This window comes from Periophthalmus magnuspinnatus, chromosome 7, assembly GCF_009829125.3.
Source record: "Periophthalmus magnuspinnatus isolate fPerMag1 chromosome 7, fPerMag1.2.pri, whole genome shotgun sequence".
NCBI classification, from domain to species: Eukaryota; Metazoa; Chordata; class Actinopteri; order Gobiiformes; family Gobiidae; genus Periophthalmus; species Periophthalmus magnuspinnatus.
The window spans coordinates 13,956,439-13,978,383 of record NC_047132.1 but is presented as its reverse complement, the minus strand read 5'-3'; the positions used below and the strand labels follow the sequence as shown (position 1 = coordinate 13,978,383).

General features: G+C 47.3%; 2 protein-coding genes across 2 annotated transcripts in view; one reads left to right on the top strand and one right to left on the bottom strand.

Annotated features, from left to right (window-relative positions):
• Positions 1–4,676, bottom strand: part of LOC129456418 (scavenger receptor cysteine-rich type 1 protein M130-like) — a 142,744-nt gene extending 138,068 nt beyond the window's left edge. The window contains exons 1-3 of the mRNA XM_055223308.1: positions 4,592–4,676; positions 3,143–3,201; positions 1,685–1,937 (exon numbers count right to left, since the gene is read on the bottom strand). Of these exons, the coding sequence (XP_055079283.1) occupies positions 1,685–1,937; positions 3,143–3,201; positions 4,592–4,676 (397 nt within the window). The remainder of the gene's footprint in view (positions 1–1,684; positions 1,938–3,142; positions 3,202–4,591) is intronic.
• Positions 4,677–13,965: 9,289 nt separating this feature from the next.
• Positions 13,966–21,568, top strand: snphb (syntaphilin b). Its single transcript, XM_055223307.1, has 5 exons — positions 13,966–14,150; positions 17,722–17,820; positions 18,514–18,660; positions 19,132–19,303; positions 19,493–21,568. Exons 1-5 carry the CDS (start codon positions 13,966–13,968, stop codon positions 21,566–21,568), a joined length of 2,679 nt encoding a protein of 892 aa, XP_055079282.1.
• The last annotated feature ends 377 nt before the right edge of the window (positions 21,569–21,945 follow it).

Below are 21,945 nucleotides of genomic sequence, written 5' to 3'. Positions count from 1 at the left end.
ACAGGTTAATGACAAGCTAATGACACCCTGTGGACATGCTAATGACACGCTAATGACATACTAATGACACCCTAATGATACCTTACTGACACGCTAATGACACGCTACTGGCACATTAATGACATGTTTCTGACATGCTAATAACAAAAAAATGAGACACTAATAACAAGTTAAGTTAATAACACACTACAGACATACTAATGACACGCTAATGACATGCTATTGACATGATACTGATGCGCTAACGACATGCTACTGACCTGCTAATGACACTCTAATGATGCACTGATTGCACACTAATGACATGTTACTGACACGCTAATGGCACAGTAATGACACACTACTGACATGATACTGACATGCTAATGACACGCTACTAACATGCTAATGACATGCTGCTTTCATTCAACTGACATGCTAATCACACACTAATAGCACAAAATAACATACTACTGACATGATACTGACACGCTAATGACACACTACTGACATGCTAATGGAACACAAATGACACACTACTGACATGATAGTGACACGCTAATGACATGCTAATGACCCGCTACTGACATGCTACTGAAAAGCTAATCCCATGCTAATGACATACCAATTACATGCTAATGACAAGTTAATGACATACTAATAACATGCTAATGATACACTACATACATGATAGTGATAGTGACATGCAAATGACATGTTACTGACATGCTAATGACACGCTACTAACATTATACTGATGCTAATGACACACTAATGACATACTACTGACATGCTGACATGCTAATGTCATTCTACTGACATGCTAATGCCATGCAACAGACATGCTAATGACACACTGAAAACATGCTATTGACACGCTAATAACACTCTACCGATATGCTAATGACACGCTATTGACACAATAATGACATGCCACTGACATGCTAATGACATGCTACTGACACGCTAGTGACATATTAATGACATGTAACTGACACGCTAATGGCATGCTAATGACACGGCAACAACATACTACTGATACACTAATGACACGCTACTGACATGCTATTGACACACGAATGGCATGATACTGACATGCTAATAACAAGCTAATGAAATGTTATTGACATGCTAATGACATGGAAATGGCACACTAATGCCACACTATTGACATACTAATGACATGCAACAGACATGCTAATGACACACTGAAGACATGTTACTGACACACCAATGGCACACTACTGACACTCTAATGGCATGCTACCGACATGGTAAGGACAAGCTAATGAAATCCTATTGACATGCTAAAGACATGCTACTGACCCGCTACTGACATGCTAATCACATGCTACAGACATACTAATGTCATGCCTCTGACATGCTACTGACACGCTAATGATAAGCTAATGACACACTAATGACACACTACTGGCAAACTAATGACATGCTACTGACATGCTAATGACACGCTAATGCCATGCTAATGCCATGCTAATGCACAACATACATACACTTATCCACACACACATGCATCCACACACCTGCTCACATACATATTATATTACATATTTACATATAAAGTAGGTGATCCTGCGTGTGTACGTGTGTCTGCGTGTGCTGGGGTGTATGTGTGTGTGTATGTAAGTGGGGGTGTGTGTGTGAGTGTATGTGGGGGTGTGTGTGCGTGTGTGTGCGTGCTCACGTGTGCAGTTGACTCTCTCTGTGGTCTGACTGCGGTAGTCTTCAATACTCCACTGAGAGAACCCACAATTAAATAGGTGCTCCTCGCTGCCCTTACACTGTAGATCCTGCATCCACAGGGTGGCATCGTGGGGCAGGAGCACACTCTTACTGTCCCGGGCCTCCCCGCAATGGGTACTCCGACAGACGACACTCTTGACTGTGTCGCTCAGTATTGGAGTACCTATGTACCGCCAGCTCTTCATATGGTACACCTACACATACACAGGTGTGTGTATCTATCTATCAATCTATACTGTATATATATATATATATATATATATATATATATATATATATATATATATATATATATATATATATATATATATATATGTGGGGGGGGTGTATACACACATACATACATACATACACACATATACACATAGATAGATAGATAGATAGATAGATAGATAGATAGATAGAAAGAAAGAAAGATAGATAGATAGAGTGTAAGATTTAGGGTGTCGTCTATAGGCTGTAGAGTGTAGGGTGTAGCTTGTAGAGTGAAGGGTGGAGGCTGTAGAGCAGGGGTGTCCAAACTATGGCCCAGGGGCCAAATACAGCCCACAGACCAGTTTTTATTGGCCCTTTGGCCTCCTGCTGAACCTGCCCAACTGATCATGATCAGTTAAACTATTTCTACCGCTATAACCTCACATTGCATTGTGATACAGACCTAAAATGAATGTGTTTCAGTCCTTATTAATATACAGGGGCATTGTTCACCGGTCTGTGGCCGTCCGCTTCGAATATGTTTTGAGATGTGGCCCTCAATAAAAAAAAGTTTGGGTACCTCTGCTGTAGAGTGTAGTGTGTAGAGTGTAGGGTGTAGAGTATAGGGTGTAGGGCCGGGGTGGGCAAACTTTTTGACACACAATGGGTTCTAAAATTTGACAGAGGGGCTGGGCCAGGATACATTTATGAATATATTACATTAGAGATTTGACTTGTAAAATGTAGCATAGCATGAATATGCAAGACTCATTGTACAAATTGTTTTACAAATGCATTAATTAATTTAATAATGAATTTATCAAATTTCATTTGAATAAACACAGGAAAAACTTTGAGCAGGGTTTACCCTTACCTATTTTAATATGATGATGATGATGATAATAATAATAATAATAATAATAATAATAATAATAATAATAATAATAATAATAATAATTATTATTATTATTATTATTATTATTATTATTATTATTATTATTATTATTATTATTATTATTATTATTATTATTATTATTATTATTATTATTATTATTATTGCACATTCTGCGGGCCGGACTAATAAGCCCAAAGGGCCACGTGTGGCCCCCGGGCTGTAGTTTGCTCATGTCTGGTGTAGGCTGTAGGGTGTAGGCAGTAGGCTGTAGGGTGTAGAGTGTAGGCTGTAGGGTGTAGGCTGTAATACCTGTGGGACTCCCTCACAGGGGTTGGTGCCATTCTTCAGGATCAGTCTGTTTTCGTCGGCTGCAGAGACACAGGAACACAAAAGGTTAAAGTACACCACATTCTTGAGTTATGAACCAATGACTCTCGGGGGTCATGACCTCATAAGGACATAACTCACAAAAACAGCTGTAAAAACTGATTCAACAGTTGGCAATTTTTTTACAGCTTAATCTTAAAATCTGCCCTTACCAAAAATAAACAAATAAGAACAGCATATAATACTACTGCTACTACTACTACTACTACTAATAATAATACTAATAATGATCATCTTCTTCTTCTTCTTCTTCTTCTTCATCATCGTCATACTCTTTAACCCTTTAAATATCAGTCTGAATGGGGACATTTTCTCTGAACCTTGACCTTTGCCCAGAATGTGAAGTTTTACTTTTGTTTTATTTTATTTTTTAAGGTGGTGATGATTTGAGTAAGATCTAAAGAGTATTTGACCCAGGCGTCTGACCTGTGCATTTGACCCGGCCTCACAGACAGAGGTGTTTTACTATTTCGCTGTATTTGATCCACATGTTTGACCCATGCGTTTGATCTGGCCTCAAAGATAGATGTGTTTTACTGTTTTACTGCATTTGACCCACACGTTTGATCTGCGTGTTTGACCCAGGCTTACAGACAGATGTATTTTACTGTTTCACTGTATTTGACCCACATGTTTGACCCGGCCTGGCCTGTTGTAATTTTCAGATAATTTTGTCTGACATATTTTCATATTTTCCTGTTTAAATATGAGCTGCAGATGCTTTCACATCAGCTCTACACTGCAGCCGCTTCATTAAAGTAAAATACAGGCTCTTCCACTTTAATAGAAACATATTTTGAACATTTTGAAAAAGAAAAAACAAGGTTTTTGAAAATAGTTTTATAAAAAAGATGGTTTTGTATTTGAGCCTCGATGACGCCTCAGACCAGTGCTGTGTCAAAGTGACAGAATGCGCCTCCACTCTCTTTTTATAATGTGTGCGTTTTTAACACATTTAAATGTAAAGATATTTAAACCTTGTTTTCAAAGTTATGACGTTTTGGGAGATCAGAAATGTGATTTTTTTCAGTTTGACTCACGATCAGACTCCTGTTTATACCTGGATACTTGCTCCGTATACAGTTATACTTGTGCACGCTCTCCAGTCTGTGATCTATATACACTTATATACACTTATATACACTTATATACACTTATATACACTTATATACACTTATATACACTTATATACACTTATATACACTTATATACACTTATATACACTTATATACACTTATATACACTTATATACACTTATATACACTTATATACACTTATATACACTTATATACACTTATACCTGTGCACGCTCTCCAGTCTGTGATCTATATACACTTATATACACTTGACACGCTATGGATGGATTCGTACCTAGAGTTGGCGGCGGCAGAGGAGTCGACAGGAGCAGCAGCACGAGCCACATCACCGCCTCAGGCTCAGGACGATTCCTCCACATAGAAATGTATTTCCTCTTAATCTGGATGGGATGAACTGAACAAACTGCAGGCGAATATTAGACTCAGGAGTAAGCAAAGAAATCAATAAAGAAACAAGCAAAGAAATAAATTAACAAATAAATAAATAAACAAACAAATACTGGTATATAATATATTTATATATATAACTGAAAGTGTTTTTATTGGTGAGAATATTTTTATTTTGACAATTTTACTTAAATAAATTAATAAATGAATGTGTTTATATATATATATATATATATATATATATATATATATATATATATATATATATATAAAATATATAGATAGATATAGATATAGATAGATAGATAGTTCAAAGAAACAATTTTTAAATGTAAACATTTTATTCCATGAATAAACTGTTCTAAAACAAATAACCAATAAAAGAGTGATATTTACCTCAGGCCCAAGACTCAGCGGAGCAGAGCGAGGAGACACCTTTATACTGAGCTCACACCCCTCATACCTCCTCCCTCTCTTTCTCTCTCCCTCTCTCTCTGCCCTTCTCCTCCCTCTCTCTCCCTCTCTCCCCTCCTCCTGTCTTTTCTCTCTCCTCCACTCATCTCTCCTCCTCTCTCCTCCTCTTTCTCTGTCCTCTCCTCTTCACTCTCTTATTATCTCTCCTCTTCTCTCTCTCCTTTTCTCTCTCCTCCTCTTCTCTTTCCTCCTCTCCCTCTCTCCTCCTCTCTCTCGCGTTATCTCTCTCCTCCTCTCCTCTTCTTTCTCCTCCTCTCTCTTCTCTCCCCCCTCCTGTTCTCTCTCTACTTCTTGTGTTCTGTCATTCAGACTCTTCCTGTTTCATGTGGGGTTTTCTACAGTTTAGACTTTACATTTATTAGTTTATTTCACATTTAAAACTGTTTTAAAACAGTTGGAGCTGAACAAAGTGCCTCACATGAAAGTCAAAAATGTTATAACATAACACAAAATAAATATAAAACAAAATCAATATAAAACAAATAAACAGACGCATGATGCACAGGAAAACAACAACGTATGCTTATGCGTTAAATGCGAGGCAGGTTTTCAGTCCAGTCTTTTAACCTGTGTTAAAGACTGAGAGGATCTGAAAGGCAGAGGGCGCTGTTCCATAGTCTAGGCGCTGTCACATACAAAGAATTAGAATAATGCAGGAACGCCGTGACAAACGGCGTTCCTTCAACATCCACCTGAGGAAGGTCAAGGTTTAAAACAATAAGGGGACAAAGAGGAACTCACTGTGAGGCCCAAGGACAGAGGACCTCATACTGTTTAAACAGGTGCGATTATAAATACTTAAACATTAAAAATAGGAGCAGGTGTGATTATAAATGAATAAACATTAAAAACAGGTCCTTGAGGTCCTTGAGGTCCTTGAGGTCCTTGAGGTCCTTGAGGTCCTTGAGGTCCTTGAGGTCCTTGAGGTCCTTGAGGTCCTTGAGGTCCTTGGGCCTCATGCCCTGGACCAGGCTGAGCCTTATGTTCTAATCAAAATCACACATTTGTGTTTCTGGTAAAAATTTTCCACTTGACAAAGATCTTGCATATGATAAAGCACAGCTCATTTCCTGCGTTATCTCAGCTCCTTCTGCGCCCAAGCACGGTGTGGTTTTAGGTTCTAACCCTAAACCGAGATGTGCAGGAGTTTAACTCTCGAGCGGAAACTTCAGTGACTGACACACGACAAGTCAAACACCATATCAGCACAAGTCAAACGCCACATCAGCACTTTGACGTTATCGTTAATGTCATCAGCTCTGTGGTTTGAGAGAGGAGAGAACGAGTACGCACGAAAAAAAAACACGTGTGTGAGAGAGGAGGGGTCAGGGGTCACACACGGAACAAGCATGTGTGTGAGAGAGAAGGGGTCAGGGGTCACACACAGAACAAGCATGTGTGTGAGAGAGGGGTCAGGGGTCACACACAGAAACAAGCACGTGTGTGAGAGAGGGGTCAGGGGTCGCACACAGAAACAAGTGCGTGTGTGAGAGAGAAGGGGTCAGGGGTCACACACAGAAACAAGCACATGTGTGAGAGAGGGGTCAGGGGTCACACACGTAAACAAGCATGTGTGTGAGAGAGGGGTCAGGGGTCACACACGGAACAAACACGTGTGTGAGAGAGGAGGGGTCAGGGGTCACACACGTAAACAAGCATGTGTGTGAGAGAGGGGTCAGGGGTCACACACAGAAACAAGCACTTGTGTGAGAGAGAGGAGGGGTCAGGGGTCGCACACTGAAACAAGCATGTGGTTAAAGAGAGGAGGGGTCAAGGGTCACAGATGGAAACAAGCACTTGTGAGAGAGAAGAGGGGTCACACACAGAAACAAGCACATGTGTGTGTGAGAGAGGAGGGGTCAGAGGTCACACACGGAAACAAGCACGTGTGTAAGAGAGGAGGGGTCAGGGGTCACACACGGAAACAAGCACATGTGTAAGAGAGGAGGGGTCAGGGGTCACACACAGAAACAAGCACATGTGTGAGAGAGAGGAGGGGTCAGGGGTCGTACACAGAAACAAGAATGTGTGTAAGAGAGGAGGGGTCAAGGATCAAACAGAAACAAGCACATGTATGAGAGAGGAGGGGTCAGGGGTCGCACACAGAAACAAGCATGTGTGTAAGAGAGGAGGGGTCAAGGGTCACACAGAAACAAGCACATGTGTGAGAGAGGAGGGGTCAGGGGTCGCACACAGAAACAAGCATTCATGTAAGAGAGGAGGGGTCAAGGGTCACACAGAAACAAGCACATGTGTGAGAGAGGGGAGTGGTCAGGGGTCGCACACAGAAACAAGCATGTGTGTAAGAGAGGAGGGGTCAAGGGTCACACAGAAACAAGCACATGTATGAGAGAGGAGGGGTCAGGGGTCACACATGGAAACAAGCATGTGTGTAAGAGAGAAGGGGTCAGGGGTCGCACACAGAAACAAGCATTCGTGTAAGAGAGGAGGGGTCAAGGGTCACAGATAGAAACAAGCCCGTGTGAGAGAGAAGAGGGGTCAGTGGTCACACACAGGAACAAGCATGTGTGTGTGACAGGAGGGGTCGGGGTCGCACACGGAAACAAGCACATGTGCGTGTGAGAGAGGAGGGGTCAGGGGTCACACACGGCAACAAGCACATGTGTGTGTGAGAAAAGAGTGGTCAGAGGTCACACGGAAACAAGCACGTGTGTAAGCGAGGAGGGATCAGGGGTCACATGTAGAAACAATCACGTGTGTGAGAGAGGGATCAGGAGTCACACACGGAAACAGGCACGTGTGTAAGAGAGGAGGGGTCAGAGGTCACACACTGAAAGAGTGGTCACACATGGAAACAACCACATGTATGTCTGGAACTCAGGAGGTGCCGCACAGTATATGTAGGCTCCCCGTCAATTAGATGTGTTGGCGGTGGTGGAGGCAAAACAGGAGCAAGAAGGCTTTCACAGACAGGCTTACAGCTTCAATTTAGAGACACTGAATGTTGGATTGATATACATGGCTCTGGGCCATGTCAGCCACTGGGTTTACCATCTTGTCAACTTTAAAGGGCCCAGTGAATTTTGGTGCTAACTTCTGAGAATCAACCAGCAGTGGAGGATCCTTGGTGGAGAACCAAACCACATGACCGGTCTGGTAAGCAGGAGCCTCCGATCTTCGGCGGTTAGCTGAAGCAGAGTAGCTCTGTGCTGTACGGAGAAGGGCAGTCCAAACCTGTCTCCAGGTGCTGTAGCAGTGCTTGATGAAGGCCTGAACAGAGGGGCATGACTCACTTCTTTGCTTTGACGATGTTTCCTTCTCCTGCGACTGAAACAAGGGCGGCTGGTACCCGTAAGCACACTGAAATGGGGAAAAACCAGTGGCAGAACTGTGTGTTGTGAGAGTACTCAACCCATATTAGCAGCTGGGACCAAGAGGAAGGGTTCCTCGAGGCCATGCAATGCAACACTGTCTCCATCTGCTGGTTGATTCTCTCCATTTGGCCATTGAACTGAGGATGATAGCCAGATGACAGGCTAGCAGTGGCCCCTAGAAGAGAACAGAACTCCTGCCAGAAGATGGGGATGAACTGTGGACCCCGATCAAACATGATGTCAGTCCATGCAGCAGGAAAACATGCTGCAGCATGAGCTCAGCTGTTTCTTTGGCAGATGGAAGTTTGGCCAGTGGGATGAAATGGGCCATCTTACTAAACTTATCAATGACAGACATGATAGTGGTGTGTCCATGGGAAGCAGGTAAGCCAGTGACAAAGTCGAGGGATATATGGGACCAAGGCCAGTGAGGAAAAGGAAGAGGAAGAAGATGGCCAGCAGGTGCTTGGTGAGTGGGTTTAGTCTGGTTACAGATTTGGTGTCTTCATCCAGGGTACTCCACCAGAATCTTTGTCGCAGGACCTCCTTAGTTCACTGGATGCTGGGATGACAGGTGAGCTTGGAACTGTGAGCCCACTGCAGAACGTCTAACCTGAGATGCTGTGGAATATACAGGAGGTTGTCGGGACAAGTGCAGGGGCCAGGTTGGTCTTTCAGAGCAGCTTTTTCTCGTTCCTTCAAAGGGAGGAGAGAGAAGACAGAGGGTGAGAGTAAGGACAGGAGAGAGAGGAGGGAGAGAGGGAGGACAGAGGGAGAGAGGGAAGACAAAGGGAGAGAGGGATGACAAAGGGAGAGAGGGATGACAGAGGGAGAGAGGAAGGACAAAGGGAGAGAAGGAGGACAGAGGGAGAGAAGGAGGACAGAGGGAGAGAGGGATGATAGAGGGAGAGAGGGAGGACAGAGGGAGGAGAGGAGGAAGAGAGGGAGGACATGGGGAGGACAGAGAGAGAGGGAGGAGAGGAGGGAGGACAGACAGAGGACAGAGGGAGAGATGGAGGACATAGGGAGGAAGGGGGAGAGAGGGAGGACAGGGGGAGAGAGGGAGGACAGAGGGAGAGAAGGAAGACAGAGGGAGAGAGGGGCGACAGAGGGAGAGAGGGAGAGATGACAGAGAGAGGATAGAGGGAAGACAGAGGGGGACAGGGAGGACAGAGCGAGAGTTTGGACATGAGTCTGAGCTGCTTGTCTGTGTTAAATATGATTGACCTGTAGGATGTAACGTCATCCCCATGTCACATAGGAGGAGTGGGTGTGTGCGCGCGCGCGCGTGTGTGTAATACTGCTCGTGTCCGCCAGGGGGAGGCACAGGGTGGCTCTGTGTCAGCAGGGAACACACGCGGCTCATGACGCAGACGCCTCCCTGACGTGGCTCGCTCGCGGCACGCTCCCGTGACGCCTGCCTTACGCCCTCCTCTTCCTCCTCCTCGGACTCTCCTCCAGCGCATCCTCCTGCACCGCTGCATGGCCACAGCGCAGCGGGCAGACAGTGCGCTCTGAGCGGCTGGAGATGCGGAGGAGACTCAGTGCCGCGGCTGGGAGCGCAGGTGAGACGCTTCTGTTTGTGTTAGCTTCTGGTGCGTAGTGTGCGCTTAAGACTTGTTTGTCTCGTTGTGATGCTCTAAACCTGATGCTCTGGAGGACCAGAGCTCACAGCGCTCAGTGCGCCTCCAGAGGTTTGTTGTGATGCGTCATGCCGCGGCCTGATGCTGCAGAGGCGCAGTGAGCGGTGGAAACGTCGGGTCGGCGTAGATGGTCCACGGACACGCGGAGCAGGAGCGTGTTTGTGGCTGATTAGCTTTAGCCTATTAGCTCCGAGGGTGATGTCGTGACGGAGTCTACGCTGCTTTGACCTTGCAGCAGCGTTTGTTTGGAGCGTCGCATCAAATCCACGCGCGTCAAACTGAGGCGAAGCTTTGAGTTCACACTTCACTGATCCGGATCATTTCAGCTTTATTTGTTTGATTTAGGTCAAGAGATTTAGGCCCAGGGAAACTTTTAGACCTTCTAACGTCAGATACCCTCCCATCCTCCTGTATCCCTGTGTGTCAGATGCCCTCCCATCGTCCTGTATCCCTGTGTGTCAGATGCCCTCCCATCGTCCTGTATCCCTGTGTGTCTGTGAGATCCCTTCACATGGACGTGCTCTTGTGTTGTGTGGTTGAAGAAGCTCCTTACGGTCTCTGTCTATGAATACGTGCTGTGTGATTTATGTATGAGCACGTGCGCGAGAGAGTGCAGGAGACAGTGGCCGCAGTGACAGAGTGAGGCTGTGGTCATAACAATAATCAGACCGAGAGACAGGGCCATTTAAACCAGCTCTGTTCAAACTGTTTACATTTTTAACCAAGTTCCACAGTGTCGCTTCAAATCACTTATTTTCAAACTGTTCAGATCTTTATTCATGTTCTAGTCGTTTCTTCTCATTGAGCCTCTGAAGTTGTATTTGGAGTGATTTATGTTTGAGTAATCTTTGATCTCCCGTTTAACCTCCATCAGTACACGCCCACTGTGACGTACACGCCCACTGTGACACGCCCACTGTGACTACAGACCTCCTTCTCCAGTTTTATTTTCTTAATCGGTGATATCCTAGGATTCTGCAGTGTTGCGTAGTCATTGTGGTACAAATGAAATAAAATCAGGTCAGAGGAACAGAGGTGACAGTCAGAGGAGCAGACAAGAGTCAGAGGAGCACAGGAGAGGAGGGTTAGAGGAGCACAGGAGGAGGTCAGAGGAGGAGACGGAAAGGAGGAGATCAGAGGGGGTTAGGGTCAGAGGAGCAGGGGTGTAGAGGAGGAGAGGAGAGGATCAGAGGAGCACATGTCAGAGGAACAGAGGGTCAGAGGAGCAGAGGAGAAGGTCAGGGGAGCAGAGAGTCAGAGGAGCAGAGAAAAGGGTCAGAGGAGCAGATGGTCAGAAGAGCAGGGGTGTAGAGGGGGAGAGGAGGGAGTCAGAGGAGGAGAGGAGTAGATGGTCAGAAGAGCAGAGGGTCAGAGGTTTAAACTTGCCTTGTCAATTTGGTTAATTATGATGTCCGCTAATGAAAAGCAACATTTCTCTCTCTCTCTCTCTCTCTCTCTCTCTCTCTCTCTCTCTCTCTCTCTCTCTCTCTCTCTCTCTCTCTCTCTCTCTCTCTCTCTCTCTCTCTCTCTCTCTCTCTCTATTGGAAAGCCCCAATAAAACACAAGTGGCCCGTGGCCCTATAGGGAGTGCCGTGTCGGCCAAGTGTGAAGTGCCACACACAAGGGCCATTCGATGCGGCTTGCGGCTGTAATTTTGTTTTGTTTTGTTTCTGAGACTGAAAACTGTAGCTCATCAAAGATTCACAACTTCCTGAAGCTAAAACTAATGTGGCTAATAGTAATAATGGCTTACACTTGTAACGTGCTTTATAGGCTTGTCAAAGCCTCTCAAAACGCGACACTATAGTCATTATTTATTCATTTCCACACTTGGTAATGTAAGCTACTATTGTAGCCACAGCTGCCCTGGGGCACATTCATACTAGGCAATGTGGGTGAAGTGTCTTGCCTAAGGACACAGCGACAGAACTTGGTGCGAGCAGGACTTGCTCCTCCAACCTTTGGGTTGGGGGACCAACACTCTAACCACTGAGCCACTGTCACCCCCACGCTAATATGGCTAAAGTGGCTAATGTGGCTAATGCGGCTAAAGTATTTTATACGGAGGCTAAAATCACATCAGATGCCCTCCCACTCTCCTATATCCCTGCGTGCCAGATGCCCTCCCCTCATTTGTCCCTGTGTGTCAGATGTCCTCCCTGTGTGTCAGATGTCCTCCCTGTGTGTCAGGTGAGATGGGGGCAGAGGTTGTGGTTGGATAAACTGTGGAATCATCTCTTTCTTCAGGCTCCTGGACTCTCTGAGCTACAGAAGACGAAAGGCGAGGACAGGTGAGGACAGGTGAGGACAGTTGAGGACAGGTGAGGACAGGTGAAGAGATCGTGACTCAGACCCACCTGTCATGTCTGCCCCTGCTCCTGCCACCCGCCGCTCTGGCTCTGGCTCTGGTTCTCGGAGGTGAGTTTGTCTTTGTGTTGTGACTTGTTTAATGTTTTTTTAGAGACGTACTTCTTATTTTTGTCATACTATTTTGATTTCAGACCTGGGCCAGTGGTTTCTTCTCTGGGCAGAATCTTTTTAAACTTTGTTTTAGTAAAGTGTGTTACAGTTGTGTTAAGTTGGATTGAGTTGACTGTCCTGTAGGAGGCGCCATTGTGACTGGTCTGGATGAGCTTCTAAAATCCTTTGTCCCACAGTCACATGCCTCTGCTGACCGCTCAGGTGCTGACAGTCTCTGACCCCGTGTTCAGGACATGAGGCTGTGTGACCACAGCAGGAGGAACAAACCTGAACAAGCCTGTGAGTGTCAGCTCTGCTCCTTTGTCTCAGGTTTAACCCTCTCCGTGCCCTGCAGCCCAAACGCCGCCTGCAGCAGATCCTCACCACGCCAGGCCCCGCCCCCACAGCAGGGGCAGGAGCGACAGGGCCAGCTGTGGCAGGAGCAACAGTGGCAGGACCAGCAGGTGGAGGAGCTGAAGGGCAAGGAGCAGGAGGGAGCGATGCAGAGAGACGCGTGACCTCGGCTCCTGTCTCCGTCCCTGCGGCTCCAGCGTGAGAACGGGGGGCATGTGCGGCTCCGACACAGATCATGAATGTCTCACGCTCTGGTCATGCGACACTTAAAATACTCAAGTATTTTAAACATGTCTCGATGTGTTTGCGGCTCCTGCACGGCTCACGCTGCGATCGTGATCTGCCCGATCACTGATCTATGACCTCTGACCTGCTGCTTTGGACTTAACAGCCACAGGTTAAACTGCACGGAAATGCACTGCTCCAGAGCACGACAACAGCACTAAGAAACACTGAGCCATTACACCGGCACATTGCACAAGGCAGGAGCGTGCACGAAGCAGAAGCGTGCACGAGGCAGGCATGGGCACACTCCGTCACTCCATCACCGCTCTACAGTGCCCCCTGTGGCTGTGCTTGGGGAGTGACTGGGCAACACAAACTCCATTTACATTTACATTTTTAAAATACTTCAAAAGCTTCCTTTTCAAGAGTCCTGGAGCTGTTGCCTATCACAGACCCTCTGACCCCTCTGATACTCTGACCCCTCTAACCCTCTGACCCATCAAACTCTCTCACCCTCTAATCCTCTGACCCCCCTCTCTGTGTTCTGTAGTGTTGCTTCCTTTGCCCTCCTTTCTCTGTGTTCTGTAGTTTGATTCCCTCTGACTCCCCATTTCTGTGTTATGTAGTTTGGCTCCCTCTGACCTCCCCTCTCTGTGACCCTCCCTCTCTGTGCTCTGTAGTTTGACTCCCTCTGACCCTCCTCTCTGTCTCCCTCTGCTGGCGGCTGCAGGTTTGACTACTGCAGGTTCATAGAGCTGGACTATGTTCCGATGGAGAGTGGGTTCATGGCGTCGTTGCGTCCAACCAAAGGAGCGACTCACAAATCTCCGTCCAAAAGTGCCAGAGATCGCCAAAGCACCTCGCCCGCTACCCGCTCCAGCTCGCCAACGAATGCCGCCCGCTCCAACTCGCCGCGGTCCAACTCGCCATCCGCTCCCACTGCTTCCCGCTCCCGGTCGGCTCCTCTCTCTGATTGTAGCATGAGGAGCATGAGTCTGATTCAGTCTGATTGTTTTTGTTTTTAGTGTTGTTCACTTTCTCTCTGTGCCGTTTTTGCTCGGCGCTGATTGGACCGGAGACTGTTGCATGTTCTTTCACTCATTGTGACTTCACCAGTGTCAGTTTAATCCTTGTGTCATCCCGTGGTCATTTCTGACCCAAAAGGAGCTTTGTCACAGCAGAACTTTATGACTTTGATCAATAATGAAAATTTGAAAGAAAAAAAAAAGATTATATAATAAGGATTTTATGACAAAAAGTTATTCTGAAGTTCCTCTGAGGTCGATTTGGCCCTTTTTTTCTCTTATAATTTAAGTATAAAGCCAGACCGGGCCGTTGTAAAAGCCAGACTGGGGCTTTGGCCTCTATTTTTAGCCTGACATCAGACTGATGCATATTTATATTTACAGTTTAAACCAGAGGTTTACACACACTATAAAAAGACACACAAACACACTTTGTGTAACATCATGGAAAAGACAAAAGAAATCAACCAAGATATTAGGAAGAGATTTGTGGACTTGCACAAGTCTGATTTATTATTGATGCAATTTCCAGTTGCCTGAAGGTGCCACGTTCATCTGTTCAAACAATTATACATAAGTATCATACTGCTCAGGAAGGAGGTGGGTTCTGTTTCCTAGAGATGAACGTACTTTGGTCCAAATGTGCAGATCAACCCAAGAACAAAATCAAAAGACCTTGTGAAGATGCTGCTGAAGCTGGTAAGAGTGTCATTATCCACAGTGAAACGAGGACTGAAAGGCCACTCTGTGGGAAGAAGCCATTACTTCAAAAGAAACATTAAAAAAAATCAAATTACAGTTTGCAAATGCACACAGGGACAAAGACCTTCATTTTTGGAGACACATCCTGTGATCTGAAGCTTGCAAGCCTGAGAACACCATCCTAACTGTGAAATATGGGGGTGGTAGCATCATGTTGTGGGATTGTTTTGCTGCAGGAGGGACTTCACAAAATAGATGGCACCATGAGCCAAGAACTTTATGTAGAAATACTGAAGCAACATCTCAAGACATCAGCCAGGAAGTAAAGGCTTGGGCATAAATGGGTCTTCCAAATGGACAATGACCTGAGTAATACTGCCAAACTGGTTACAAAGAGGCTTAAGGATAACAAAGTCAATGTCTTGGAGTGCCCATTACAAAGCCCTGATCTTAATCCTATTGAAAATGTATGGGCAGACCTGAAAAGGCATGTGCAAGCAAGGGCCACAAACTTGACCCATTCCTCCTTGACCCAACTGGTGTAACTGAGCCAAAACTCCTGCCAACTATTGTGAGAAGCTTGTGGAATGATATCCAAAACATTTGACCCAAGTCACACAGTTTAAAGGCAATGGTACAAATACTAATGAAATGTATGTAAACTTCTGACTGACAAAGTCATAAAAAAAAATTCTAAAAAAAATCCTTAGAGAAAATTTGGTCTGATTTCATGTCAGGGAAAAAAGTGTCTTTTTATATAAAATATGTGAATTTCTGGTTTCAACTGTATATATCTCGAGCCAATAGGCCTTGATTGAGGCCCTATAACACTGAAATGACATGACTGTACTTGACAAAGCATATTTGGTGAATTAGAATGTGGGAGGGGTCTATAAGGTGGGAGGGGTTTAGAAGGTGGGAGGAGTCAAAATTTTGTGTAGGTGCTGTTTTTGAAAAATCCCAGATTTTTGAATGAGACAAACAGTGATGATGAAGCTCATTCATTTCAATGGGATTTAATGAATCAGTGACATTTGTGTTTGGCCTTTCAGACCAACATCTTTCAAACTGCAGACTCACAACTTGTATAAAATATACATCTCACAGGACCACATTTGCATTTTGTTTCATAGTTTTCAGGACCCAAAAACCTCTGCAAACACCCAGTGTTTACATATGGCCAAATGATATTTTTTCCTCATAAATCCAATTGAGTTTCTATCTTAATTTATGATCTTTGATGGAAAGTTCAGAGCCATGTGACTGTGCAGGTAAACAGCAGATAACAAGCTGTTTTTTGGAGCCATGTATGGACAGTGGAACTGGGCTTTGTCTAAAACAGGATCAGGACAAACACAGGAATCAAATCTCACTCTAAATATGTGACTGGAGCATTAGACTAAAAACACACCATTCATTTGCACCTCCATAAGACATGTCCTACAAAGACCTGCACCTCCATAAGACATGTCCTACAGAGACCTGCACCTCCATAAGACAAGATGTCCTACAGACACCTGAACCTCCATAAGACATGCCCTACAGAGACCTGCACCTCCATAAGGCATGTCCTAGAGACCTGCACCTCCATAAGACATGTCCTAGAGACCTGCACCTCCATAAGACATGTCCTACAGAGACCTGCACCTCCATAAGACATGTCCTACAGAGATTTGCACCTCCATAAGACATGTGCTACAGAGACCTGCACCTCCATAAGACATGTCCTACAGAGACCTGCACCTCCATAAGACATGTCCTCCAGAGACCTGCACCTCCATAAGACATGTCCTACAGAGACCTGCACCTTCATAAGACAACATGTCCTACAGAGACCTGAACCTCCATAAGACATGTCCTACAGAGACTTGAACCTACATAAGACATGTCCTACAGAGACCAGCACCTTCATAAGACATGTCCTACAGAGACCTGCACCTCCATAAGACAACATATCCTATAGAGACCTGTACCACAATAAGATATGGCCTACAGAGACCTGCACTACACCTCCATACTGAATATTCCACATCCATACTTCACAGCCCCTACACACTACAAACAGCCCCTACACACAGTCCCTGCACACAGCCCCGACACACAGCCTCTACTCACAGCCTCTAAACACAACTCCTAAACACAACCTCTACTCACAGCCCCTACACACAGTCCTTACACACAGCCTCTACACACACTAAGCAGCACTAAGCACACTAAGCACAGCCCATGCACACACAGCCCTTGCGCACAGTACGCACAGCCCCAACACAGCCTCTACACACAACCGCTGCAAACAGCCCCTACACACAGCATCTACACACAGCCTCTATACAGAGCCCCTGCACACATCCTCTACACACAGCCCCTGCACACAGCCCTGCCTCTGCACCAGCTGCCCCACAGCCCCTGATTTTTCAGACCTTTTACAACTTTTTGACAGTGTTATCTAATGTGTGCATTGTGCCATGGTAACTGTTGAACATTCCACCATAGACATACATGTAGAACACTCCCAGCGTGATGTCACTGCAAAGTCTCAGCACTGACCCGGACGGACCCAGTTTGTTTCAGTAGATTTATTCAAACCTTTGGTCTATCCTAGTTCTAGCCCTGTCCCAGCGGCCCTGTTTTTTAACCCGTTTTGACCCTGTGACGCCGTTAACGCTTTGACAGGTGTGTGAATAATTGCTCCATCGCCGTGACGTCACAGCTCCTCATCTGTCTGGTCTGTGTGTGTCTTAGATATGAAGGAATGTTACACATTGTAGCTTTAATATAAATATGTTTCTCTGTGAACAGGCGGACGGCGCCCCCTAGCTCCAGAGACACTCATGGACCCTCCCGGTGTAGCAGCTCCTCAGGCTCCTGTAAAGGCAGTGACTGTAGTCCTACAAAAGGGTGAGTCAGAAGAGTAAGGGAGGAGGAGGGGAGAGGGAAGGAGAGGAGACAGGAGGAGGGGAGAGGAGTGACTGCATTCCTACAAGAGTGAGCCAGAGGGGTAAGGGAGGAGAAGGGGAGAGAGCGGGGAGGAAGGGTGAGGGGAAGAGGAGGGGGGAGAGAGAAGTGAGAAGGAGGGGAGAGGAGCGACTGCAGTCCTACAAAAGGGTGAGCCAGAGGAGAGAGGAGGATGGGAGAGGGGCCTAGTTCTTCCCATCACTGGGCCTTTTGTCAGATTATTATGTGATAAAAACAGAAAAGTTGGACTATGTTTAAAGTGTCAGAAAAATGTAAAATGTTTGAATAACTGAGGTTTATTAAGTTTATTTCTGAGGTCTATAAAGTTTAACTCTGAGGTCTATAAAGTTTAACTCTCAAGTTTTAACAGTTTAACTCTGAGGTTTATAAAATTTCAGACCAAAATCGCTCTTGTGTCTTTCGCTGATTATGCCTGAGCTTTGACATTTTTAATTTAAAGTTTTAGTTTTTTTGTTTTGTTTTTTTTTGCTTAAGTGGGAAACATGAATGAGAAATGCACTTCCAGAAACAGGGGGCACTGTTGAGCTCCATAGTATGGATCTTTTATCACTCTGGCTCTTTTATGACTCTGGCTCTTTTATGGCTCTGGCTCTTTTATTTGTGTTTGTATTTCAGGCGTCAGAAGATGAAGTCCTGCACCGAGAACCACGGCATACGCCCCCCTCCCCCTGAGCAGTATCTCACCCCCCTCCAACAGAAAGAGGTCTGCATCAGACACCTGAGGTCCAAGCTCCAGGAGACCATCGGCGCCCTTCAGAACAGGTAACCCCTGACCCCCAACATCTAACACCTAACTCTAACCCCACACCTGAGGTCCAAGCTCCAAGAGACCATCAGCGCCCTTCAGAACAGGTGCCCCCACAGCTGTTCTGTTTGTATAAACGTGAACATTGTGCTCAGATCATTGTGAAGCTGTGATGAGCCTAAAGCCTTAAAGTGTCCTGACAGTTGGGGTCCAGTCCATGGGCGTGGCTGGGTCATCCAGGCCCCTCCCCCTGAGCCCCGCTCAAAGCACACTGTACTGCCCCCTTTTGCTCCTGTGGGTGCATTGCTTTGACAGCACTCCCATCCTCCTTTTGGATTCTTTTTATAGAGTGAAGCATCAGGTGACCCTGTGGTTATAGGGCAGACACTCACCCACTGCACCACAGCTGCATCCTGCACATGATCTCCATTTTCTTCCCTTTCTCTCTCCCTCCTTCCCCTCTCACTCTCTTGTTTCCTTTCTTTTAGGGACTGTGAGATTGACGAGCTGAGGGAGCGCCTGTTCCAGATGCAGGAGGACTGGGTGGAGGAGGAGTGTCACCGTGTGGAGGCGCAGCTCGCCCTGAAGGAGGCGCGGCATGAGATCTACGCCCTCAGACAGGCCATGGAAGGAGTCAGGGGGAGGCTGGGCGAGCCTGGCGTGAGTCTGCGGGAGGAAAGAGGGATGAGAGAGGGAGTGAGGAGGAGAGAGGGAGGGAGGGAAGGAGGGAGGAGAGAGGGTTAGACGGAAGAAGAGAGAGGGAGGAGAAAGGGACTGAGGGAGGAGAGAGGGAGTGAGGGGAGAGAGAGGAAAACCACAGAGCTGACGTCTGTCTCTTTTTGTTCTCAGGACTCAAACTTCCAGAACCACAAACTGGAGAGCCTGCTCCTGATGTCTCAGAGTGGGCCGGTGGAGGCGGGGGTCAGGGGGGAGGTGAGGGTCAGGGGGGACGTGGGTGTCCGGGGGGAGGTGAATGATGGGGAGGAGAGAGGGGCGTACCGTCCCCGCACAGGAGGCTCGGCTCCGGCCTCCGTCTCAGGAGAGAGTCCTGGAGGAGGTCTGCCCAGAGCGTCTCCTGGAGGCGGTGGGGGGTCGTGCTCGTGTGACGGCTCTCCAGCGCGGTCGCTCACTCGTAGCTCCACCTACACCAAATTGACGGAGGCGGCGCTGGCTCAGAGCTTCCCTCAGCACTTCGGCTCCATGTCGGCTCAAGGCACTCAGGACAGCGGCTTCTGTGGCGCCGACAATGCCCCGCCCACCCGCGCCGAGCTGCTACTGGAGGCGGCATGTCTGTCTGAAGAGACCGCCTCTCTGCTGAGCGCCTACACGCAGACATTTGCCTCCCTGCCCCCCTCTCTCCCCCACTCCCTCACCCATAACCTCCCCCCTCCGTATCAACAGCCCCACACCCTGCCTCACACCCTCCCCTACTCTCAGACCCTCCCACACTCCTTCCCCCGCAGCCACCCGTCTCACGCCCCCTTCCATGCACTGCCGCACTCCTCCACCTGTGAGGGGCTGTGTGGAGGAGACTACGCCCCCCTGGCTCATCCATACCGCTGCAGCCTACCCCCTCTGAGCTGCATGAGTCACCCCTGTCTGTCACATCACCTCTTCCTGCACCCACTCCGAGAGGCGGGCATCCAGACAGAGAGCTGCCCCATCCCGGCGTCCGGAGGCTCGGACCTTGACACCATCGCTGAGGCACGCACATTCAGGTCCCAGGCATGCAGTCCCACCTCCACATGGACTTCCGATGACGGGGAAGAGCTTGACTCCGCCCACTCTCTCACCACTGTTATGACCACCGCTACCGAACCCCTCCCTGCCGCAGCCGTCAGGCCAGGACAGGTGCTCCCGAGGTCAGCCACTGTTGCCTGCTCCATTGAGGGTCCCGAGGCTGTGAGTGTGGGAGAGAAGGAGAAAGAAGAGGAGAAAGGGGAGACTGAGATGAGAGAGAAAGAGAAGAGTGGTCTGGGCCTAAAAGAGGACACAGATTTACCAGAGGAGAAAGCAAACAAACCCGAGGAACTGAACACCGTCTGCAGTGACCTTCAACAAGACGACATGGATCTGACCACGTGGACCACAGAGCTGGAGGTAGAAGATCTGAGCTGCTCTGCGCTGTCTCTGGACGAACCAATGACAAGCCAAATGCAAACAAACCAATCGGAAACGAGTCAACCCCAGACGACCCAATCAGAAAGAAGCCAACCACAAAGGAACCAATCAGAAATGAGCCAACCACAGCCAGACCAATCAGAAACGAGCCAACCACAAAGGAACCAATCAGAAACGAGCCAGCCACAGATGACCCAATCAGAAACGAGCCAACCACAAAGGAACCAATCAGAAATGAGCCAACCACAGACAGACCAATCGGAAACAAGACAAACACAGACAAACCAATCAGAAACGAGCCCACAACAGACAGACCAATCGGAAACGAGACAACCACAGACAAACCAATCAGAAACGAGCCAACCACAGACAGACCAATCGGAAACGAACCAACCACAGACAAACCAACCGCAGATGAACCAACCACAGCGCTCCTCCTCCCCCCTCCTCGGCGAGCTCTTTAACCCCGCTGTGGGGGAGATCGATGGAGACGAGGAAGGTCCAGAGGCAGTCCCAGAAGCAGGTGCAGAGGCAGGGGTCGCAGAGGGCTCAGAGTCTTCAGGACCCATCGAGAGGAGCTACTGGAGCAGACACTTCCTGGTGGACCTGCTGGCGGTGGCGATTCCAGTGGTCCCCACGGTGGCCTGGTTGTGCCGGGGGCCGGTCCGAGACGCTCAGCCCATATACCACTTTGGCTCCCTGCTTCGGGGCTGCTGCACCGTTGCCCTGCACTCGCTCAGGAGGGGGGGGGGGCTGCGGCACTACCCGGCCGGAGGGGGCATGGGAGGGGGCGGGAACATGTGAGGGGGGGAAGGGGGGGACATGTGGAGGGGGAGGTCACATGTGGGCATCCCTGCATTCTGTTGTTCGTTTCTCGTCTTTAGAAAATGTCCCAACTGTTTCATTGATGCCACATGAGATATATGATTATCACATGAATAATAATAAAATGATAAAAAACGTCTTAAATAAATCCAGATATTTTGGGAGTTGTGGCTATTCAGGTTGGGACTTATTCCAGTCTGTCAGTGTTACACTAAAATTCTAATTACGCGTTCACTCTACAGTGCCCAAAAGGTGTTTCTATGGTTCATTTTCAAATGTCAGAGCAACATGGATCAGGCATTGGCGTGTCTTTAATGTTCACTCGCTGGTTGCTCTGTTCAGGTGTTCATTCAAGC